This window comes from Poecilia reticulata, linkage group LG14 (assembly GCF_000633615.1).
Source record: "Poecilia reticulata strain Guanapo linkage group LG14, Guppy_female_1.0+MT, whole genome shotgun sequence".
In the NCBI taxonomy this organism is placed as follows: domain Eukaryota; kingdom Metazoa; phylum Chordata; class Actinopteri; order Cyprinodontiformes; family Poeciliidae; genus Poecilia; species Poecilia reticulata.
Window position 1 is genome coordinate 7374299 of NC_024344.1, and position 25175 is coordinate 7399473.

General features: G+C 36.6%; 2 protein-coding genes across 2 annotated transcripts; one reads left to right on the forward strand and one right to left on the reverse strand.

Moving 5' to 3' along the window:
• Positions 1-769: 769 nt before the first annotated feature.
• Positions 770-16179, reverse strand: slc47a1 (solute carrier family 47 member 1). Its single transcript, XM_008427151.2, has 17 exons — positions 15919-16179; positions 15510-15611; positions 12895-12963; positions 12677-12825; positions 12259-12301; positions 10095-10139; positions 9555-9652; positions 8844-8941; positions 7585-7698; positions 7001-7068; positions 6812-6920; positions 5950-6025; positions 5797-5866; positions 5577-5709; positions 3521-3615; positions 2034-2138; positions 770-1954 (listed from the first exon to the last, which is right to left on the reverse strand). Exons 1-17 carry the CDS (start codon positions 16129-16131, stop codon positions 1580-1582), a joined length of 1962 nt encoding a protein of 653 aa, XP_008425373.1. The 5' UTR covers positions 16132-16179; the 3' UTR covers positions 770-1579.
• A 3456-nt stretch (positions 16180-19635) lies between these two features.
• On the forward strand, positions 19636-24723 carry tmigd1 (transmembrane and immunoglobulin domain containing 1). The gene is made up of 6 exons (XM_008427148.2): positions 19636-20357; positions 20858-20944; positions 21062-21340; positions 22816-23103; positions 23219-23322; positions 23407-24723. Exons 2-6 carry the CDS (start codon positions 20881-20883, stop codon positions 23425-23427), a joined length of 756 nt encoding a protein of 251 aa, XP_008425370.1. The 5' UTR covers positions 19636-20357; positions 20858-20880; the 3' UTR covers positions 23428-24723.
• Positions 24724-25175: the final 452 nt, after the last annotated feature.

Genomic DNA, 25175 nt, shown 5'->3' on the forward strand with positions numbered 1-25175 from the left:
GCCGAGACAAAACTCAGAACAAATTTATAACAACACAAAAATAAAACCATTATTTAACATATTATTTAGTGATATGTATTTACATCTGTTCAGGTAATTTTTTCATGTGTACAAAATACATATTTACACTCAATGTTTAGTTTTCTAAAACATGATAAAAATGACTTAAGGGTTAAGGTTTTACTCGACAGGGCAATGCACACAGAAATCAAATCAATAATATGTTCATGCCAGATTTGTATGGAGGTCCAAAAGTGCCAAAATTCAGATAAGTAAATAAATATTTCAATTAATATTGTTGTTGGTTTCAATAATTAAAACAAAAGTCAATTTATAAGTAAAAATTATAGTTATTTCTCGACTTATTTAATTTCTTTATGGTCACATGCTGCATTTATCCACCCACCCACTCTTGGTGAGTGGGTGGGTGGCTACTTACTGTACAAGTTAACCAATCAGAAGCTGGCAGTGTTGTAGTCAGGACCATCTTACCCGCGTGAAGAGCAAAACCATTTTAAACGCCATTGTTGTAATCATAAATTTAGAGAAAATTAAAACAAATATGAATTTTCAAGTTTTTAAAGTTAAAAACTATGTTCCATTTAGTAAAAAAGTAGTCCAGAGGACACAAAGACTGAAAAGTGACCTTTGGGGTCACTGTATCACACAACTGAATGAATTGGCACATTCCAATGTACTTGTTTAATTACACATTTTCTACATATATTGACATTCCACAGTCTGTTTGATAAATTTAATGAATGTGACATATTTAGTCTTTCTGGTCGGCCATAAATTTGCAGTGAAAATGTGCGAAGTGAGTCAGGAAGTACCATGCCTCACTGATAGGGGGCAGTGCTGAGCATCATAGACACAACGAGCAACAGGTGCTCTTCTACGCACTGAAAACAGTCAGGGGGGTAAATACAGATAAACACAACTGCTCAAGCCACTTTCTTTGGCTGCTAGATTTTTGATAATGAAAGGTAAATGAGAAACAATGACTTTTTCTTTCTTTTTACAACAGAATGACAGAGATATACATATAAAATAAAGGTCAGATCATACATGATTTTCAATTTTAATCAGAAAAGAGAGGTCAGCCAAAGAAAACATCCAAATAATTTAAAAAATGTTACCTTTTTACATATTCTTTTATCTTTCTTGCTATTATATTGTTAGAAGCTTTAATTAGTTATGGTCAAAATTAAAATATAGCTTCCATATTTGATTTTTGATTTTGTACATCTGACTCTGGTGCAGCCTCACCAGTCATGAAGCTCACCGCACGTCACTGATAGCAGCATATATGGCACTTTATACTTAGTGTGCTGGTGAGGAATTTGTATCAATGCTCCTCACTACAGTACAGCCATGTACTTTTGACTGAGAGAGCTAAAACCCGATCATTACTTCGAAATATTTGTTCTTCCTGCTAGAGTCAGTGGAGTTTCATATCGCTTGCTGGCTTCTGTGGATTCACTCAGCAGTTGGCCAGTAAGGCGTTTTGTTTCTCCCCACTGCATGGAGCCGGTGCAGTAACCACATGTTGTCAGCAGGGGTCTTCATTCCAAGAAGCTCACAAGCTTGTGGTCAGGTTCAGTGCATCCAGTGGTGTAGGAGTGGAGAAATTAACCCAGTTCAAGGTGGCGTTGGCCACACTCTGGGCACTGGGTGCTACTACAGGAAAAGCGATTTGGAATACAACTCCTGTTATCAAGATAAGAACTGAGAACAGCAAAGTTAGTCCCCGACGCATGATCAGCTGAGAGGTGGAGAGCTTCTCTGCAGCTTTGGAGTCAGATGATTCTTTGCTCTTTTCTGCGTCTCTCTCGTTTACTGCAGCATCGGTGTGATTTTCCTCTGACTCACGGCCTCCTTTCAGCTCCTGATCTTGGGTATTAACCCGACTGTAGCCCTCTGTTCTGACAGCTGCTTCGCTCTTTTCCTGGGCCTTTAGGATGACAAAATAAAATATATTATAGAAAATGCGAGGTTTGCATACAAAGCTTCAGAGAGAAATGTGTACCTACCGAATCTGGGCAGTCGATGACATCCGGTAAGATCGCTTCATTTAGAACTGCACTAACAGGACGCACTGGGGCCACAACCACCGTTTTCCCAGCTCGCTTCTGAGCCTAAAGCATGTTGACGAGATGTTCAGTTAGGCACAAATACAAAAGTCATTTACAAAAAACGATCCAGAAAATAATAAAAGATCTAGTTACAAAAACAATAGTTACACGCGAAACAACTTCAGTGGGAATTCTGAGTGTTTTGTCATAATTATCCACATTTTGAATAAAGGTTACAAAATGTTTTTTTCTTTTTTTAAAAAAGATGTTCGCCACTTTGCAATTTCATGCTTTTACACTTTTGTTCGTTTGGTAGCTGATCTATCCTGGCATGATGAAAGGAAAACATTTCTTATCAACCGTGCACTGATGTGTTGCTGCAAGCTAGAAGCAAGCTTGTCCCTGCTATGATAACTGAGGATATAGAGTAATTTTCTGTAATCTGCTCTAAATCTACTTTTTGTGAGTCCTGTAAATTTCTTTCATGATAATGGCAGTTATTTTGATTTTATTAGATTAGCTTTGATCATCTGTGTTGTTGCCATGAACATCATATCTGACCTTTCACTCACAAGAACAATCTTTTCCAAAAGGGAATTAACACCTACAATCAGATTATAAACAAACTATAAATAAACTGCTTAAGCTTCATCAAAGGTGTTATAGCTATTAACTATTGATCATTTGAAATCAAATTATCGCTAAATAAATCCTCAGAGAGGAAATTAAAGCACACAAAGTAGTAGTTGCATAAAAAATATATGTTAAGGTTCCACAGTTTATGATTTTTTTATTATTATTTGTGCCTTATAATTGGCTTAAGATCCTAAAACATTATTTTGACTTAAGTTTGTTTTATTTTGTTTGCACTTCTTCTGCTTCAATTAAACTTCAGGAAATTGACCTTACAGTTAATAGATACGATCACTGATTACATGTAATAATTTGTTTGGTCAATAAAATTTTATTTGAATAAATATTTCCTCACTGGAGTAATTTCCTGATGTGAGTATAGGACTCACCCTTCTGACAAATGTGTTGTCAGAAGAATGTACGTTTTTATGTACGTTGATGTAACCATTAAATGTTATATGAATAAGTGGAATAAGCAGATTTGCAAAAGCCAAAGCACACAAGTATGCAATTAGATTTTTTTTTATGAAGTAGCAATGGTAAATTGGTAATTTGTTGGTACAAACTGAAGAGAGCAAACCAAACCAAAGCCGTAGAAAAATGTTGCTAGTAACAAAAAACTTGGCACAGCAGGAAAAAAAACATCAGTATGGAAAGACAGCAGATCAAAAAGTGATACTCTTTGCTTAAAAAGCATAAATGAAGGTCCAACATGTAAATCACAGCTTAGTTTTACCTCAAAATATCTTTTTCTTTTATTGAATCCACTTCTTATTTGAAAATATGTATAAAGAAAGAAGAGAATAGCTCACCTTCTGCGTCACTTTTTTCCAGTCAGCTTTAAAGATCAAAGCAAGGAAGAAACCCGTCTGGATGAAAACACAAATTAGGAGACCGAGCCACAAGCCTGAAAAGACAGATTACCACATATGACAAATAACTACTGCGCTCTTAAGCAAGTATTGATTTAGGTAAAGGAAAGTAACCAAATGAGTTAACTGAATTTTATTTGAGATGTTTTGTTCTTGAACCAAACTGAAATACTCAACATGACACTATTTCTGCTCTTGGGCCTATTTTTGCATCTATTTAAAGTAACAAAACAATTCATATTTACAGATGCACTAAGCTCCAAATCCATTGGCTGAGTTACTTTAAAGAGCATTTGCCTTCAGTTAGAAGATGAAAGCAGAAAGTCTGAAATGTATGTCCAGCACACTTTCCTAACGCTTTTCATGATGTTCCTAATTGCTTCACAAAGGAAATATTGACAGAGACTATAATCTTATTTCACAAAGTCAGAGTAGTAATGCTGCTCTGTGTAGGTCTGATTTAAGTGGACAGCAAAAAGCAGGAGGCAAATTGTGGAAGAAAAATGATGAATGGTGGTGGATGGACTCACTAGACTTTACAAATAACTCTGAGCTTTAATATCAACATCGGACATAATTTCCAATCCATTTCTTAGGAGCCGGTCATTCAGTATGCATGTACTAACAATTGTAAAGAAAATGCAAGAAAATAGGGCAACATGCTGATTAATATAAAGTAAATTTAGGGTGACTGCATGCTGCAGAATGATGCTCAAAATCTCAATTATTGTTTCTGCCACTATGAAATTACCATGAAGGAATCACTGAATGGATTAAATCTGACCTTTAAGCATCCGTCTGTTTGCTTTATCCAACAAAAATGATTTTCTGACACGGACAATGTTTGATAAAACTGATCAAGCTAAACACAGGCACCCTGTGGAGGAAGCTCAAAACAATGATGTTATTGTTTTAGTCAGGATAGCCGCAGATGAAGATTGTAAAATTGATAGGCCAGTAAATCAACAGAGCTACCGTTCAGCTTGGCTCTTTCTTTACCACGACAAACTAGGGTGATGCCTTCATTCCTGCAGACAAAACCCCAATAAGTCTGTCCATCATCTGTATGACAGCAAGATTTTATTTATTCATTTACGACGTCTCTGACTCATATAGAGGTGACTCAAGAGAGGACACTTGGCCCAGTAATAAAACACTTTGGTGAAACAATCACCATGGGTATTGGCTAATGTCAGTTATTTTTTAACATATCAGTATCGGTCCAATAAGCAAATCTGCGCCAAAATGAACAACCAATTTTATTTCCATCTTGCTGCCATTTGTTTGTGTTTAGGGGGCTGGTTATGTGGTGTTTATTGAGTCATGTGACAGTGATTGTGATGCAGGGCCGGATTGTGGGCGATTACACACAAGCAGAAAGCATTTGGCAATATATCTAATTCTATCATATTGGTAAATGTCGATAAACACTGCCATAGTAGCAGTATCAAAATCAAATATCAAATTTGGTGCATCCCTAACATTTTGTCTTCTGTAGCTTAGAAAGTTGAGCAGTAACAGCTGTGTGCACAGTTCCCCCTGCCACCCATTTGTTGTGACCAGAACAGTATAAAGTACATTTATTTTGTGATTTGTCCATAAAGCATCTAACAATTGTAAAGAAAATGCAAGAAAATAGGGCATTTTCTTTACAATTGTTAGATGCCTATAACTGAATAAAAATCAACCACTAGGAAATTTTAAAAAAGGCTGTGGTATTCCATGTATCACAGTAGTCAATTTAAGTCTGTCTATTGGTCAAACAAAGAAAACCTTGACATTTGCAACAATAACAGAAAGCTGCCGGATGCACTGAACAGAATGTCAGCATGTTCAGGGAAAACAGGATTTTTGGTTAATCCTAACTTAAGGTTCCACACAAAACACCCACCAGTCTCTGTACCAGTTGCAAAATGTTTGGACAAGAGCATATACAGGCATTTTTGATGTTGTGATGTGGTGATATGGACAGAAAATATGATCAAGAACAAATTACCTAATATTCGCAGCTTGGCCCAAAACATCAGTGCTATTCCGACAGGTAGGCCGATGAGGTAGTAAAATATCAAATTTGACACGGCTGCGATTTTCTGCATCCCACATCCAACAAGAATCCCTGAGCAGACACACTGAAGGATCCCAAAAAAAAATTAAAAGAACATTTTATTGATGGAAAAAAAATTCAAATTAATATAAAACACAAAAGTAAAACATACCAGAAGTGCATCAAGGAACTGAAGAAATGTGTAAACTGTCAAGTTGTCTGATACGAGCTGCACAATTTTGCTGCAGAAGACAAGGTGAGCTCATCAAGACAGAGCTGCTTATTCACTGCATGGGAATGAATGTGTGTTTGCTTGAAGACTCACGCATCTGAGGTAAATATGTAGCCAATGACGGACTTACAGCCAGCGAGGATGAACCCCTGGAACAGAGCCAGCACTCCTGTGGTGCAAAGAAAAGATATGACACTTTACAAATTATTCAAGATTGGTGTTGAGACGCGCAATGATCATAACCATTATATGTGTTGGATATAACACAAGCAGTTTCCTTCCAGTAGGAATGTGTCAGACCTGTTTCATTTTTGAAAATGACTTTCGCTAACATTAATTCCACTTTTTGTCCATTTCAAACCACAAACTATAACTATAAACTATAACTTTAGAGGTGTTCATGTGACAGGCCAAAACAAAGCATCATTGAGTTAGCTAAGGGGCATTTGTTTAGTCACACATTTCACAAATATACAGAAGATTGACAAAATAAAAGCAATAAGGAATCCAGTTTGCTGGAAGCCTTTCAAGGAACACAAGAAATATGTGGATTAAAGAAAAGACATACGTGACAGAAAACTATGACTAACATCGCTCTGAATGCACCACAGTAAAATATGGTGGTTGTAGCAGAAGAAACTGGTTAAAGTTGAAGAAGATGAAGCTAAACACTGAAAGACCCTTTAAGTCAAGTTTCTTTATGTAGCATATTTCAGCAAAGAGGCAGTTCAAAGTGCTTTACGTGATTAAAAACATGACACAGTAACTAATCATGTTGGGAACAGCAAACGAGCCGTTTTATCGAACACAAGCATTAAAATCGTCAAGAGTAATCATCATCAAATACACATCAAATGTATCAATCAATGGCTGATTACTTGTGCATGTCTCATGTTTTTAAAGCAATGTATCAGATTCTTTCCACTTCAAAAGCATGTAATAAGTATCTTCATACCTGAAAGAACTAAGGCCACTTTGCAGGTGATTATGGCTCTTGACGTGTTCCCGGCTCCCAAAGCGTTCCCCACACGCACACAGGCTGCAGCGTGGATACCTAAAGGAAACTGCAAGAAAGCATATATTATTCAGTCCAGGTTACGTTTGTAAATAAGACCGGTGATCATTTATTTCTAATGATGCGTACCATGTATGTTATGGCTCCTATTTCTACCATCAGATGCTGGGCAGCCAGGTCATCTTCTCCAAGCCAACCTAAAATTAATCAAAAGTTTTGGGTTTAACAGTTTGGGAAAGAGCATGTCACCAAGTAAAACAGATATTACTGGACTAGGGCAAAACTAAATCAATACATCATAACAAGTAGGATTTACCTTTTTCAATAAAAAGAATGTACAAAAAGAAACAAATTTCAGGATGATGCATCTTATCTGACAATTTAACTGTGACGAGTTAATATCTATGCAGGTGACGCACATTTCTAAATAAATAAATTGAGCCAATAGGATAAATGTACTTGTATTCCATGAACAGACTTATAATTGACAGATGTAGGTGTAAAAGCAACATACAATGATTAAAATGTTTTTGTTTCTTTTATTCTCTGTATGTATAAGTCATATTAAGGATTTTCACAGGCTGGGAATCATTGCTCCATTCCAAGAAAAAAAACAATTTACAGAAACCCTTATCAGGTCTGTCAAGACGATTTTGCAAATATCTTGTCAAAATTGTGATGCGATTGTGTAAAAGAAAATATAAAACACAAACCTGCAAGAAAGCCTCCAACCTCCCAGACCCACCACTCAAAACAGATCATGAACGCGCTGGGAACGGCCAACTTCATATAGGAACCCCAGCCCTGCAGAGATTCAGTGGACCAACCTGCAAGGAGGTTTATCCAGATTCTTAGTAAAAAGCACGACTCCATTAACCCAGATGAATATCTGTAATATTTTTAGTCTGTCAGGATCTTGTATTTTAATTTTAGACATTAATTTTGATTAACAAAATTAACTAAACTTGAGAAAAAAATTATAACATCAGAATAGTTAAAAGAAATAACATTTTTTTTAAATAGAAATCATATTTCACGCTTTATAGAATCATCTGGAAAACAGTAGGTAGTCAAACAGGGAGGAAAACTATAAAATGTATCAATGCCATTGATACTATAAAATGTATCAATGGCATGTATCAAAGGTTAGGCAAAAGGAAAAAATGGGGTAGAAAAGATGTATTAGCAATGGTTATAACTGCAGCTTTTATTCATTTCAGGTTTTAGGGACAATCACAGTGTCTGTGCTGCAGATGGAGTCAATGTTTCAAGAACCAAAGTACACAGATGTATCCAGGACATGAGCCACAACCATTTTATTTGTTGTTATTTATGGATTTTCTATCCAGTGAATGGAAAACAAACATATTTTAACATTCACCAGACACACACTCCTGCAGTTTTTGTTCAAGTTTTTTGTTCAACTGATTTGGAAAAAACGTCTTTCATCTGATTTTGTAAAAAAAAAATTCTGCTAATATGAATGATTGTCATTTTGGTCCTTAGAATACCAAAGTTTCCACTTAACTTTACAATTTGGTCCATCTGGTTGTGTCATTTTTAAATATTAAATGATTGATAATTTGATCAACAACTCAGTACTTGAGTAGACTTTTTACCAAATACTTTCTTACTCTTACTTGAGTAATTTCTTCGACAGCTATTTTTTACTTTTACTTGAGTAGAAATAAGCTGAAGCAGTTCTACTCTTACTGGAGTACAAACGTTTGGATGCTCCGTCCACCTCTGAGTCTCCATAGTCAAAGCAGAGGAGCTGAAAGTCTATATTAGCAACTCAGCAGATCTGCATGCTGATCACCTCCATGCCACATAACAAAGGTGTAATTCAGGCAAAACAGTGAAAAAATTATGTTTCACTGTCTTCAATCCATAATCATCAGAATTAACAGAAATAAAGAATCCAAGTATATTTTTGTGACAGTCTATTGATAAAAGAGCCTCTTGATCTTACCTCCCCATGTCTGCTTATAGAGCTTCTTCCACCTGATGTAGCCAAACAACAGAAGGCAAATGATGATCTGAGAGAGGCTGTTGGCAGCCGCTGATCCACTGCAAACACACACACAACAGAGCGGATTTATTTCTTAATCTGGTTTACGTTAGACGGTTAAAAGATGTAATTTTACAAGTGTATCTCTGCAGAACCATACAGAGGAAAAACATACACTGCGACTTGCACATAAAGGAACAGTAAGATCGTTCAATAGGCCCTTAGCAGGTGTCCCCGGTTGATATGGAGCAAGTGAGGAGTGGGGAGACGTGACCCGAACAGGGAGGCCCGATTGGTCAAATTGCTGATGAATCAAATGTTTGTACAGCTGGAATCTGGAATGAGCTGTAACATTTCTTTCTTGTCTCTTTTTGCCCTATTCTGACCCTTTCTCTCTAAATAAAGATCAAAAATAATAAACGTCAGTGAACTGCTGACTCAGTGTGAACAAAAAAACAAATTACCCTTCAAAGACAAATTATAAGATAAAATGCAGAAAAAAAATACTTCTCTTGAATGCATACCTTCTTCCCTTTCTCTTTGACTTCCTGCTCTTTTGACTATATTGATTATTATGTATTTTATCTGTTCTCACTTCTGAGGTTTGATACCATATCAGTCAATACAAAGTCCATCAAAATTTCAAAGGCAGGAAATGTTAGGCACACTTACATTACACCCAGCTTGAGCACAGAAATAAGAAGATAATTGATCCCCAAGTTCAAAATGTTGGCTACTGCAGCTGTGTACATCTGGGGTAGAATGATCCCCTGATAGATACAAAAATATAGAAGTTAGAATTAGAAAGGCAGTCTGCAGTGACGATTTTCAAACACTGGCTGGCCATAAAACTTGAAAAAAAGAGGAAAAAAATAGCACATGTATAAGAAAAATGTACACCAAAGAAATTCTCCAACAAGATTAAATATTAATGGATCATTTAGTCAAATATATCATAATGATCAAATCTGATAGACCAGTCAGGGAGGACTTGAGTACCATGTACGACATCATGAAGATACATAGAAAATGGAAAGTTTAGTAGAAAACTGTGGCACCAATAAACTAGGTAAACCAATAAAATCAGTAAAAGGAAACAAAAACGGGATCTGAGAAGAAATAGAGTTAAACTGTCTAAACAGGTTGAAAGGTTTTCCCTTAAACAGTTTCCACAAACTCAGATTTTGAGATGTAACGTTTCCGGGAATGTACCTGGTTTTGTAGATAAGAAACCTGCAGCTGATGCAAAAACATAGCCTGGAACAAAAAGAGACAAAAGTCGGTTTTTATATGACTGATCTCATACATCTCTTGGTGTACAGTATTTTTAAAACATTACAATTTTATGATGATATTGAGACATATGATTCTCAAATGTCTTATTTAGTGTCAAGTGCCTAAGCAGGTAAAGAAAGCAGTACTGTTTTAATGTCATATATCTTAGAATAAAATATGAAATACATATAAAGTGGGATGAACTTTGGAAACTAAACATTCAAGAGTGAACTCTACAGTCAGATTTTAGTTTAATGTGCTTCAGGAGGTCATTAGGTGTCCTTTGATTCATATTTTTTGTGGCGCCTCCAAATTGCAGCAAAGTTTTTAAATAAAGCAAAATCAGTGGTTAATTAAAAAGCTTTAAATTCATAGATGGCAAAAAGAGCGTGGTATTCCGCGTCTTTGTTATTTTTGTTGAAAGTCAGCCATGATGATAACAGTTTACCCCCCAGCATCGACTTTTTAAAAGGAAATTGTGTTTCTTATCCATCTCAGTTGAATAATTGCATTAATCAACTGCTGTATTATCTTAGTTAATTAGAAATAAGAATGAAAAGATAAACAGGAATGGCAGAACAACAAATTTCTAATATTCTAAGCTTCACTTTGTTTTTAAGCATGATCATACAGCCATGGTAAAAAAGAAAATGCACCCGTCAGTTCAGAAGATTTAATGTATGAATGAGCTGGCTTTCACCTGATTCTGCACTTTTTTTTTTGTACAAATTTAGCATGGATATTTGTATTCTTTTTGTGTGAAACCACACACCATAGAATCCCCTATTTGCCACTGCAGGAAACCTAAGAACACCCGCAAAACTTTGGACACATGCAAATTGTGGAAAGCCCTACAATTTAAATGACAAATGATTTCTTTTTTCTATTTCTAGCCCCAGAACTGTCTTAGCATTCTGTCACATCCAACTATAGGCTCCAGTGTATTCATCTGGCATGTCGTGTGGTTGACCAGCAAAAAGTATTCAGACCTTTTTACTCGGGTAACAGGGGCAATAACATCAAGTACAATCAATTACCTTCAAAAACTATCAAGATATGGCCGTCTACTGAATGTCAAAACAAGCAATGATTATCATTCAGAAAAGCAGCTAATGCCACGTGTCTATTACCAGGTCCACCATGGTTCCTCCCCATTTTTTATAACCACCTCAAGCCAGGTGTTACACACAAGGATTTGATTGACAGCTGACTGCATTCATTGATTGGCCCGTGATTTACGTCACTAGATGAGCAAAGTGACGGAAACTCCTCTAACAGCAGCATCTCCACCATCATTTTCAGGCTGTGGTAGCTGATAAGATGGCGAGCTGCAGATTGATAATTCTACTGTCAAACCTTCAGGTCCAAACATTTTTATCTATTGTGGCAGAAGAGCACATACATTGTCAGCTGAACCAAGCAACTCACAACAAACAAATATACAGAGAGATTGTTGGCACCCAAGGATACATGTGCAAAATTACACTATCTGAGCTTCAACCACAATCCCACATTCCCGCTCATGTTCTTGCCCATATTCACTCTCACATTTAGTGGAGCTAAACTCAACTTGGCGAGAACCAAACCAGACATTAACTAGTTAGATTGAGACTAGACAATCTAACTGGTTGTCTAGTTAGATTGACAAGCTAAACCTTTCAGGTTAATGAAAGGTTTAACCTGAAGCTAAACCTGAAAGGAGTCCCATGCTAAACCTGAAGGAACTGCAGAGATTTACAGGTCAGACGTTAAAATTTGGAGTGTATGGAAGAAAGGCAAGAAGTGTTGATACACTTGAAAGTCATTGTTGAAAGAAAGTTCACCACAAGCTTTGTATGAAATAGAAAGCAGGTGGAAGAAGGTGTCCTGTCCAGATGAGACCAAAGTTAAACTTTTTGGCCTCAATATGAAAGAATATGTTGTGGAAAGCTAAAACAGCACGGCACGTTGACTACAACTTCCCCACTGTGGAACATTTTTGGTAAAACTGCAGCTTTTAATACTTCTGTTGAATTGCTTTACTGGCTAATTGCATAATTTTTAAATATGTATGTAGTTTATATTTAAATAGAAATAGACAAGTTCAGTTTATTGTACTCACAGGAACAGCAGGAAGAAACGCCATCACATAAAGGTGGGCAATTCTGAAATGTTGCAAAAGAAGAAAAAAAAAACACTTTTCAACAAGTGCCATAAACACAGTTAGATTTTTGACTTTTCATACCCTGTTTCTGCAGAATGAAAATTATGTTTTCAAATCTATGCTTTATTGTGTTTGTAAATGTAATAAATGAACTAAAGAGATAGAAATCTTCACTTGGGGTCTTACTAGATTTCATCCAAGGCACATAGAAAGCTGAATAATAAACTGCTTAAAGATAATTTAACTGTCAGTTCTACTGATAAGGATTCCAGCCTTGGCCTTGAAGATGAAGATAAGCTTTTTTTTTTGTATTTTATGTTCTAAACCACAGTTTCTCCCAGACAGAGTATAAAAACATCAGAGCTGCAGGATATACCGGGCCACTTCATGCCCTTGCTGAAGAAGGAGCAGTAAATTGTGAGAGTTGACAAGGAGAGCCCAGCAAGGCAGACAAAACATCAGCAGGATCAGGGTGCTTTTCTGTAGAATAACTCCCACACGTTTCATGTTCCTGCTGCCATATGTCTGCAAAACAGAGACGTTTCAGTGGATTGTTTCAAGCACAATAAATCACCGACGGAGCGCTCGGATCACCTGGGAAATGAGAGTATCACACGCGATCGTCAGGCCATAGCCCGTTGCAGTTGTTGTCACGTTGATCGTCTAGAGCAACAGACAACAAAACCCAGTTATGAGATGTTTCACGTTAAATCTGATGTTCACGCAAATATCTAGATTTTGCCTACAATTAAAAGATGTTTTGTGAGCAACTTTGCGAACTCAGTTTAAGTTTAATGCAAACTACTCAGGGATAGAAGAATAGATCTTAGGAATACACACATGTACAGTAATGTGTAAATACAATAAATCTGGGAAGTCTTATAAACTTCAGCTCTTCTGTTTTAAATTGTTTGTTATATTTTTAAAAAAAGTAGAGGCATGTCAGAAATCATTTATAAAATTCTCAATATATAGAGAAAAGGATAACATTAGAAGCGCCCAGCTGTTTGTCTGTTTCCACTGATATTCTGACCGTTGCAGAGAGGTAATGTTATCCTAAGTCATTGAGTCTGAAAGGTCTCCATGCCATAACCCTAATGCTTAGCTCTCTTTACAGATACTTTGTCCGATTTAAGTCAGGATTCTGACTGAGTCATTCCAATAATAAATGTTATTTTAACCTGAAGAAACACGCTTTTAGGATTAAAAGATTATTTCAAACTTAAATTTCAATAATTCTGAGCTCAAGTAAGTCGGAAATGTGGTTATCTAGCCTTTGTACAGATGTTGACAGAACCAGTGTTTTATGCGTCTTTTAAAACGGCACACAAGCGAAGTTAATGACTGCCCACGGATTCACGTAAAACATTTGACAGACTGGAGACAGGAAGATACTGTACATGTAGCCACGAACCAGGACAAATTGTGTTTCTTTAACTATTTTAATTTGTCACTTTAATTGCCTTTTTTTTCCTGCTGTTTTAGATCTTTAATGTGTATTGCAAATCACGCTCAGCCACTGACGCATCGTATTCTGTATGTCTAACATGCAAACACTCGGACACCAAGAAACCCAACAGTGTTCTGGCGACAATAATACACAACTCAGTACAAATTGATTAACAATAATTAAAATTTACCAGCAGATAAGCAGTGACAGCAACTTTAACCATAAAGAAATATTTTTACATGAATGATGCATTATGTTCTCTACATTGCATGTAAATTTAGATTCATATTTTTTCAAGCCTTGCATGTTTCGATTTTATTTTTAACCCCACGATTTTTGGATGTAATATTAATGTTTTGGAGTTTACCAGCCGGAGTCCTGTTTTGAATTTACAAGACTTGTAGCTCATCATTAAAATACCAATGGAAACATAAAAAATGGTCAGCAATTGTAAGAAGAGTTTGATTGCTGTAATGCCAAAAAAAAAAAAAGTTCCACCGATTATTACTGTCTTGTTATCTATGGAGCAACGCCCTTCTCATCTCCAATGAGAAACAAACTTATTAGAGGACTTAAAACATTAAACCTGACCAGCATAGTCTACCTGCCACAAACCACCTGGAGCTTTGCAGTCAAAAACTCATTGGAGAAAATATTTCAGAAAGAATAGTTTAAAAAGAAGTTCAAATTCATTTTTTCAATTGAAGCAAAGTATAAGCTGGTGTCTTTTCGTCAGACTATTTTTATATATTAGAAAGTTTTATGTAATTCCACATGTTAAGAACACATTTGCTTGTTTGTTTTTAAACTACATGTCCTGTTTTAAATACACCAGTCAGGCAAAACATCATGACCACTTTTTGCTGCCAAAGTGGCCTTAACATCTCCAAGAGGTGGACTTCACCAGACCTCTGAAGGTGCACTGTGGTATCTGGCGCTAAGATGTTAACAGTTGATCCTTTAAGTCCTGCAAGTTGCAAAGAGGGGCCTCCACTGATCAGCCTTGTGATCTGTGGAGCCCCTTGATCCATTAGACGGAGTTCTGGTGAATTTGGCGGCCTAAGTCCATACATTAAAGTCTTTGTGCTTCTCAAGCTATTCTTAAACCATTGTTGTTTTGCAGCATTGCTGCTTTGTGTGCGGAAAGAGAACCTTCAGGGAAAATGTTTGGCTTCCAGCATTGATTAGGAATGTCATAAATGCTGAAGTAACACTGATTTAGCGGGTTTGCTTTTTTTCCCATAATGCATTCTGGTGCCCCGTGTTGCCCAGCTGGGTGTTTTTGGACTATAAAACACATTTTTATCGCAAACCTTTGAATGATCACTCTGTGGTGAGGTGGAATATTGATTAAACCTTATTTTTGCAAATAAATTACATAAACTGACTCTTTCTTTGGAGGAACTCGAACAGGAGAGCATTCGCACAAGAACTTTCACAAGTCTGAAAAACATCATTGCTTGCGTTAGAAGCCCTTTTATGTCCTACAATAAAACTGAAATCTTATTTCACAACAAGTCTTGATTAAAACAAAGAAAAAAAGAGAACAAAATGGAACTAAAAAATAAACATAATTTTCTAAGCTTTATTTGATGACATCTAAAAATCCACAGATTGAATCCTGTCAATAAAAAGACGCATTCTGTCAAGAACTGCTAACAATTCAAACACCTGTCATATTTTCTAATCATCTAACACACACACGCATGCACACGCAAACTTTATGGCATTGTTAATCTGCAAAAGAACAATTTCATACCGCTGAGGCAAGGGCATATCCAGCCAACTCTGCATTTCCAATGTGACCGCAAAAAATGGTGATAACAAACGGCAGGAGAAAGTTCAGAATCCGGGACAGCAGCTGCAGAAACACAGTTTGGACTGATTTTAGCTACTGGCACTAACTGCATCCAGGCAACTACAAAATAAAGAAGTTAGACAGCAGTGGTGTGAAATCAGCAGCCATGAGCTAATTATGCCCCTATTCGATAAGCAGAAGGGTTTTTTTTTTGTTTTTTTTTACTTTTAGCATAAAATATTCACAAATGATTACACTATTAAACTTGGTTATGAACAGCACATCACACAGTAAATCAAATCAAGTAAAGTCACTCCGATGGCAGCTTTTTGCAGATTAAAGAGCAACACTTCAGTTTCCGTCTACTCACCAGGGGGCCTGTGAGTCGTAAGACGTGATAAAGTTCCTCTCTGTAGGCCAGAGGCAGCCAACGCTTCACACACGCACACCAAAACAGCTTGGAGCTGGCAAATGTTGCCCCCTCATCCGCAGGAGGCGCTTCCATCTTGGCACCATGAACCCCTGCAACGGGTTCTGTACCCTGCAAGGGGGGTGCAGGTTCCAGAGAGCCCGGCCTCTCCATTCAAGCACAGGGAGAGAAGACAGGACAGGAAAGAAAAGCTGCAGAGCAACGGAGGGAGGGAGGGAGAGAGGGAGAGGGGGAGGGAAAGAGGGCAATGGTAGGGAGAGAGAGGGGGGCAAGAGAGTTGGCCTATGTGTTCAGCACAGGCGCTGTTTGTAAGTTATTGATTGCATCACACTGTTTGAAGGAGGAACAAAAGAGAATGAGTGACAGAAAGAAAGAAAGCAGAGAAATAAAAACAAAAAAAACAGGTGAGTTGATGGGATATTCAGGAGGATTGATTACATATGTCTTGTTTATTTTCCTGACAGGCAAACAAAAAATGGCAACAACAACAAAACAAAGAGTCTGTAAAGTCATGTGAACTCTGTGCCTGCCCTTCAGGTTTACGCCGCTGACGAAGGGGTCACATCAGGGCTGTGGGAGGCGGGTTATTGTTGGGGGGCAATGAGCAGTGGATAAATGTTTGAGTTGGATACACACAGTGAGAAAGCGCCATGCTTTCAAAGCGCCTGTGTGGGTTTGTATGAGTGGTCTCAGCCCTCCACAGTAATCTGATGAGGAATGCTTTTTTGTTGCTCATATGCAAGGAGCTACATTGACCGACTGCAAGCTAAATCATATTTGTGCTTTTACGCTTATCTTTTGCTCTTTTTTCAGCTTTATTTATTTTTTTGGACATGCATTAGACGCTGATCTTATCTCACGCCAAGTGTACTTTGGTCACTACCTGGATGCCTGCGTTCTCCCTCCTCCTGTAATTTCAACTCTAAGAAAACGAGTCACATGAACACGCAAACTTGCTCTTATCCATGTTTGCTGACTCAGCTCTGGAATTTCATAGATACGTGTAAATGTAACTTTACGTGAATCTGATGAACAAGTTCATTCAACCATGGAGCATATAGATTTAGGGGACAGTGGGTGTGGAAACACGCTGCAGCAGGCAGGTTGCAAATCATAACAACAAAAAGTGTGTCCATGTGTATGGTGGAAAAATTACTTTTGACATCTATCTCTCTGAATGAACTGTGCGTAGCAGGTGGAGCGGTACCCGATGAAGTCCTGCGTGTCAGCAGGAGATTATCTGTGTGACCAACTTTCTTCTAACCCTGTTGTCATCATGTGGTTCTGGAACTGCTTACCGTGTTTAGAATTGTTTTCCTGATTTGCATATCCAGTCGGTTCTGATCTAGGAACAAGTTGAACACATGCATGTAGATGTCTCTACATGCATGTGAGATATTCTTCCGGTACATAACCGTATAAAAGAAAGTGTGTAATTTGTGTTTTCTGGAGCTGCATCCTCTCTGTGTGTAAACTGTTCTTTGCTGCAAAGAATAAATTCACAGTTTTCTTTGGTTTCAGAACTCATATAACAAATTTTACAATGTATGAGTAAAGGATTTGTTTATACACTATGTGCACAGGTTGCAAGCATACCAGTTGTGCAATGTAACATGAAGAGAGCATTCCTATCAAGCCATGGATGTGTCAAAATTGCAGCTGATCTTTGACCTCTGATGAAAATAGGTAGAGAGATTTCCTGAAAAGAGAAATGTAGAGCTTGTAATGGCATAAGGAAACACAAAGGTAAGAGACAAAGACATTTAAAATGTAGGAAACTAATAAATTGGGCACACATGCTCAGCTACATCACAATAAGGGGTTTTGGATTTTTATTCAAAGTAATTTAAACTGATAGAAGTTTCATAACTTCTTGTTTTTGATTAGACAGAAAAAAAAAAACACAAAAAAGTTGCCTTTGTATCTATGAATATACTCTAATATATATTTCTCATTTTTTAGTCAAATATCTTTCTGGAAATAGAAGTACAGAAATAATCTCTTCCAGAGTTGGCCAATGCCTCACCCTAGTGGGTAAGCTAGAAAAAGCTCCTGGAAACATTTACAAACAGCACTCATAAAAAAACCATTTCATTTCTGTGGGAAGAGATAATGACAACAGTTTGTATTATTTTACAACTCCATTCAACTGAAAGACAATAAATTCAAGAAAATACTCGTTAGGTTTTTCAATTTGGAACATGTCATTATTTGCAGATTTTAAAAGTAATTTACGTAGAAAAACCTCTTGCTGTCAATGAAGTTGACCAACAACAAGTCAGGTAAGTGATTAAGAAAAAGCCCCTGGATGAGTTTTCAGAAGTTAATAGGGAAACAAGAAAATAGCTTGTACCAATTTGAAGCTTTATCTTGTGAATGTGATTCTTGAATTCACAAATCTCTCCGACTGGTTAATTTGGGATGAATCACAAATCCACAGTTTCTCACTTCCTGCACAGATTTCCCTGCAAATAATCATTACCCAGTCAGCACAGAGTGACGCTGCTGTGAATGTGTTGTTAGCTGCTGATCTTCTAAAGAAGTTTTAGTTTTCCACAATCCGATCAAACAACAGGAAAAGCAGGTATGTTGACTCAACTGTGCAGCTTTTACAGTTCAGATTCATTTCGGTTATGGTTTGCTGATGATGATTGTCTTGGTCTTTCATAATTAGATAAAGGAGAACAAAGAGAAAGCTCTCCTTCATGGACTTCTGTTAGAATGAAGACAAAGTTGAAGTTGAAACTAGAAAAATTGTCTAAGAAATTGAAAGCTACTCTCTTTATACTTGATACTTTCTATGCAAACTTTGGTCTAAGCATCACAGCCTCCCTGGATGTTGCTGCTGACCATTTCCACCCCTTTATGACCACAGTGTATCCATTTTCCTAAAGGAACATTCTGTAGCAAATGCACCATGTTAAAAAGGTCAAATGATCACAAACAGGGTTTCTTGAAATTATGAGTTTGTTCCACCTCAGTAGCTTTCATAGTCACCAGATATCAATACAACAGAGCACATTTAGGATGTGCATTACATTTCAGGTGTGCATCCGACAAATTGGTGTGATGCTACTGTCACGTCAACATGGACCAAAATCTGAGGAATTCTTCTGACATCTTGTTTCAGAATGGTTCTTTTAGATTTTTATGAAATGCAGCTCTTTTCGTGCTGTTTTTCTACATATGACTTTTTCCTCTGGTGAAGAATCCTGAAATGTAAAAGAGTAGGAAATTGTGGCTTTCAAGAGCCTCCACTTGACTTCTTTTGACACCGAGAGGTATTAGAGGATGTACCACATAATTAAATTGTCCAGATACTATCACATGCAGCGCTCTGCAGTGGTATGCAGAAGAAGTTAAGACTGCAGTTCACCAATAGCTGTGTAGGGGACTATTCATGTGTTAAAGTGACCTGGTAGAAAGACTTGAAACTAGCTGAGAATCAGTGAAAAAGTTATGTTTAGACTCACTCTCCATCCAAACTCATTAATTTTTCTTCTAATGTCAGAAAAGAATGGGCAGAAAATTCAGTTTCTATATGCAAAGTTGGTAGAGATATGAATCAAAAAGGGTTACTGAGATCTCCTTATCGCCTATGATCTGTAAGTCCAATGACACCTTGGATTTAGCAAGCTGAGGTTTGCCAGGTTAATGATCGGTTTCGCAACAAGCCCCACACGTGTCTCAAGACTCTCAGGGGTTGCGTAACGCCATGCCAGATCCCCTACACTGATTTATTTATGCTGGACAACTAAAGGAAAACCACGGATCTTTGCTTACACCAAATTATCAGAGTTTAACAAGAAAACACAAAATCAGTCAACAAATAATAATTCCCCAGATGTTACTCCACAAGTCCCTCCATCACAGTTTCTGTGGTTTTGTGTTATTTCCATCAAAGGTTATGAAAAAAGAAAAACATTTTGTTGTCTTTGTGTTTTTATTTTTTATCTTTTCAAAGCTAATCTCTACATGCAGTCATAAGGAAACATCAAAGCCCTAAAAACAGGAATAAAGAGTCTTGTAAAATGTGACGTTTCAGCCCTCCATCCACACCCAACAGGTTTTAGTGCAACTTTAATGGCCATTGCCAATAAAAAGATTCCTTGTGTTTGCACGTTATAACAGCATGACAATAAAACGAGGAATGAAATAAAATCGGGTGGAAGGACCGACAGGGTGTTGCCAGGAACAGGTAAATAAAACCTGAAGAGGAAAAAAAAAAAGTTATTTTGGGGCAGAGAAGTTGTAAAAGTGTCCTGTGGGGTGTTTAAGAGCGGCTGAGGATTCGGACCGCCTTTCATATGCTCACATTCACACACACTGATCACAGCAGGGAAGACTGACAAGATAAAATAATAAACAGAAAGTTAAAGGTGAGTGAATCCTTTTTTAATTTTTTTTACAAAATAGCTTCCACACATATCGGAAGATTTAAAAACTTACTTTATTTACTCTTTGCCACTTAATTTATCAATAAATTCTCATTGTGATGGCAAAACCTTATCTTGCGAGCCATAGTTATGCCAAGGATCAAACATGTTACACAGATATTTAAAAAAATTTGTTTAAAATACTTTACCTTTATTTATGATGACAAAAATTCTTGTTATATCATAGGTTGTCATGCTAACAGTAATTTCCCGTTGCATCTGGAAACACAAGCATTTATTTGTTTTGTAGATTATGTTTCAATTTAAATTGAGCTGGAGCTAAAGTTGATCCAAGCTGTCATAAGGGCATTTAGACTGGAGAAGGAATCATGGATAACAGTCAATAATAAAATAAAATAAAAAACATCAACAAATACAGAAAGAGATTTAAAACTTTAAACATATAGTTTGGATGTTTATATGAATATCGTTTCTTTATTTAGGTTTACCTGAGAAGACCATCGAAATGAAGTTAATGATCAGTATCGTGCTTTTATTTTTGCTGCCCTCCTATGCAAGCCAAACATCGGGTAAGCTTCGCCTCTTTACATACATAAAACATTTGTTCCCTCTGTCTTGGTTTTCAACTTATCATTCTTTCAGTATTTGATGCATCAAACCCGTCACTTGTATTTCTTCTTTCCAAGTCGTCTACATTATGTCCTCTCCCGAACCACTTAATGGTGTAATCCAGACTGAGACTGAAAAGACAGTGTCTCTGGTCTGTTTTCTTAATGGCACCCATGAGGATAAGGAGTTGGTGTGGCTGAGGAATGGCGCTATGATTAAACTGATCGATGGAAACAAGGAGAATAATAGCAGTATATGCATCAATCCTGTCATCCGAAAGGATGAGGGCGCCACGTTCACCTGTCAACTGAAGAGCAATTCCTCCCATTCGGCCTCCGTCACCCTCAGCGTCACATGTGAGTCCCATTAATGGATGTTTATGCTACAAGAATAGTACGAGTCAGGAGGTGAACTTAAAAAATAACAAGAGATTAAAAATTTGAGATTATTTTTTTAAATCTTGGTTCATTCTGGTATTATATGGTTCGGATTCAACTTCACCTTTTTGCTTTTGACATTTGAAGGTCTTTGTGTTAAACATGGTTTCAGTTTGAAAATGTTTTCAGCACCGTTTTTCTTATAAAACTATTAATTTTTGTAATTTTCCTGCTATTTTTATCCATGAAAAACCAGGAAGTCACTTTACATTCAGTGTAGATTTCCATGAAGTGTAACATCCTGCATTGAGTATAGTTATCTAAGAGCTACACTAAAACACATAAAAGAAAAAATGTGTTGCAGATTGAATGAGTGAGGAGGTGGTTTTAAACGATGAGAAAATGAAAGAAAATTACCCCGATATTATCCATCAAAACATCGATAATTGTATCCTGTTGTAGACTGAAAATGTTCTTAGTTTTGATGCATTTAATAAAGCTGAAAAAAAAGGATTTTCAGTATTTGACATGAGATGTTCAAGACAAAATTGCCCATTTTCAATCTCAGGCCAGTTAATTATTTTTAAAAAGCAATCTTATGACTCCTAAAACAAATCACATCTAAAAGGAACAATTTATGACTGATGCATCTACTATTAAACTAATGTTACTTATATTATTAATGCCCTTTTTTATTGACATTTCAAGATCTTTCACTTCTTAGTTTATGTTAATTGTTTCAGGTTGTAAAAATAAGAACCAACATTAAAAATTCAATTCCTTTAAAAAAAAATTACAATTCAATGTTGTTCTTTTAATTTTTGTTTCTGAAAAAGAAAATGATTTAATTTTAGCTTAAAACTAAGTATTAACCTGATTCCCCTTATTAAATAAAATATATAAACACAAATGGATTTTCTCGCTAAGGAAAAAATTGGGACACCCAATCTCCTAATAGCTGGTCTAACCTGCTTTGGTTGAAATTACTTCATCAATTTCCTGTCTTACACATCTTGCATTGACTGTAAAAGTGTGTAGTTTTACTTCAACAGTAGATTGTGTTGTAATCTGAAAAGTATTTTAGGATTTTTGGAGAGTTGTTCTATCATCTATTGGTCTGTGCAACATGTTAGATTTGAGCATTTTATGATGATTCATGAAGTAGGAAAGAACAAAATGGCACTGCGTGGAAGCCACTCCCAAACAGCCTGGACAGCATAAAAGAGTTTTTGTTGTCATTGTTTTTATTTGATATTGCCTTTATGTGTCCCTTTGATTCCAACTCAAAATAAAATCAGAAAAAGCTGTCCTAACCATACCACTGATTGCTGCCTTATAGGATGAACATCACAACCCTATTAAGTCTCAGCTAATTCCTTGCACCAAATGTACAGAAGCATGTTAAACCTGCTCATTTGTTTTAGTGTCAATCATTTTTCTTACATTTTGCTCAGATCACGCAGACCTCTCTGGTTCAGAGGAAGTTACAGTAGAAGAGGAGGAATCACTGGAAATGCAATGTGACATGAGGGCCAACCCTTTGGCAACGTCAGTGACGTGGGAACTAAACGGAACCATGGTGGATCTATCGACATGGGGCTTTATTATAACCAACAACGGCATTAACACCAAGCTATATGTCAAGAAAGTAGACAGAAGCCTGCATGAAGGCAACTACACGTGCACGGTAACCTCTCCCAGCTATGGACCGCTCAACAAGACTTTCCAAGTCACTGTCACAGGTGAGTTCCCCCACTAAGAGCTTTAAATGTTTACAGAAACCTGTACAATCTACATAAATAATACCACACTCAAAGGTGCCAGAGCTAATCTGATTTCATTTGTCTTTGTCCACAGATAAGACCATAAAGTTCCCGCTGATGCCAACGATTGCGGGAGTGGTGGTGGTGGCCCTCACAGCTCTTCTCGCCATAATTTCACGGAGGAGGGTGATTGCACGGGTAACTCACGCAAAACAAACTCAAACGTTACTCATTCGACTCTTGCAGCACAAATTTCTTAAGAATTTTATTCTCCTTCAACAGTGCTTCAAATCAAATAAGTGATCCAAAAGAACCTGGTCCTCTGCACTGTCATCAAGTGAGACCTTCGGCGAAGCCTTCTGCGTGGTGCAAGAGATTTTGATCACCCAGTTATATGGCTTCTTCTTATTTAATTTCTGACATTTTTGTACTTTACCCGGAGCTAGACTCTCTTCCCTACTTAATTAGTAAGCAAATAAATGAAATAGTTGAATTTCCTGGAAGAACTGAACATATAAGTCAGTAAGTTTTAAATGGTGTTAACTTATTTTAGTTTAATTCTAATAGATTCAAACAAGATTTGCTATTCTATTGTGTTTTCATTATTTTTTTTTTTTTAGTTCAGGCTACAATCATCATGTTGTTCCCTTGTTTCTGGGGTAGACAGAAGAGTTGGCTTTCCCACACTAACAGCTCAATAAGCATTTTTCCTGTGCTAAATATTCAAATGTATGTCAAAATGTACAAACTTGTGTATACTGTAAGGGATATAGTAAGCACACTGTAATGACGGATTTCAGAATCATGTAATGAGGCATTAAATGTAGTATAACCTGCTACCACAGAAGAAATAAACCTATTTATCTGTTCCACAAAGAAAAAAACCAAAATGATTCACAAATACAGTTTAAGTTGAACATTTTTAAAAGAAATACAATGTAAATTATAGAGTCAGCAGAGAAAGACAGGATTTAACTTAAGTTAAGATGACTGAGTTTGTGTTTGATGCTTGGTTAGGACAAAAAAACTAAACTAAACTCAAAATAAAGCTATGTTAAATTTTGGTTTGGAATTGAACTGGGTTTTTTCACGCTAGCTTAGGAGACATAAATATTGACATCTTTTGATGCTAGCAATGATTTAATACCAAATTCATATCCTGATCTGTTATTTAGAGTTGATAGTTAAATCAAGAAACCTATTTCCAAAAAATTACAAAACTTTGTATTTAAAAAAAAGTTTTTTAAAAAAACTATTAACTTTTTTATTTTTTAAATGCAGGAAAAGCATTTCTCTTTAAACACTAAGCACTTTTTTGAATTTTTAAATATTTAACATGTTTATCAATGCAAATGTGTATCTTAATGTTGCTTGTCAATTGTTGTCATATGTATGTATAATCGTATAATGTATAAGTAGAAGTAGAAGTACTCACATTTCTTTTTTTGTACAAAGTACAGACAGAAATCAGTGATTCTCAAGAAGCTATGCTATCAGCTAAAGGACAAAAAATCAGTAGCTCTCTGATTCTTCAGATAACTATTTTAAAGCCTCACCTCGTGTAATAGCATCCGAATTTAATTCAACCACCATAATATATTTTGGTGTCTTGTAAAGCGTTATTTTTGAATCTAGTTTCTCTGAGGTCCACATGTCCACTGAACTTTAGCTCCTGACTCAACAATAAAGCCCAGGCTTGTTAAAATCATGTTATACATTTACTCTTAATGTGACAAAAGGACAGGGATTATGAGGTTGTGTGGTTCAAGGTCTGGATCTTTGTTTTCCTGCCCATGAACAAACACTCTGGAGGCTTACATGAAAGAAGGCAACGCCAGCTGTTCTGATGTAAACCACATGTTGATTAAATAAACAAAACTAATATACACATTTGCTGTGTGATATGAAACTTTTTTGTGACAGATGAATATCATATTATTTTAGAAATTAATGAAACACAGAGTTGAAGAAGAAATCTCCTGCGGTGAAGCTTCAAGAGACGTTGCCATGTTTAAAAACAGCAGAAGAGAAATTCTTCATGACGTGTGTGA

Excerpts from the sequence above, each read along its gene's own strand:
- slc47a1 (XM_008427151.2), bottom strand. The coding sequence starts at position 16,131 with ATGGAGAGGCCGGGCTCTCTGGAACCTGCACCCCCCTTGCAGGGTACA. Across the intron at positions 15,612-15,918 it reads TACGACTCACAGGCCCCCTG|CTGCTGTCCCGGATTCTGAA; the intron begins GTGAGTAGACGG and ends GTGTTTCTGCAG. Across the intron at positions 8,942-9,554 it reads GTGCTCAAGCTGGGTGTAAT|TGGATCAGCGGCTGCCAACA; the intron begins GTAAGTGTGCCT and ends GTGTGTTTGCAG.
- tmigd1 (XM_008427148.2), top strand. The coding sequence starts at position 20,881 with ATGAAGTTAATGATCAGTATCGTGCTTTTATTTTTGCTGCCCTCCTAT. Across the intron at positions 21,341-22,815 it reads CGTCACCCTCAGCGTCACAT|ATCACGCAGACCTCTCTGGT; the intron begins GTGAGTCCCATT and ends CATTTTGCTCAG. Across the intron at positions 23,104-23,218 it reads TTTCCAAGTCACTGTCACAG|ATAAGACCATAAAGTTCCCG; the intron begins GTGAGTTCCCCC and ends CTTTGTCCACAG.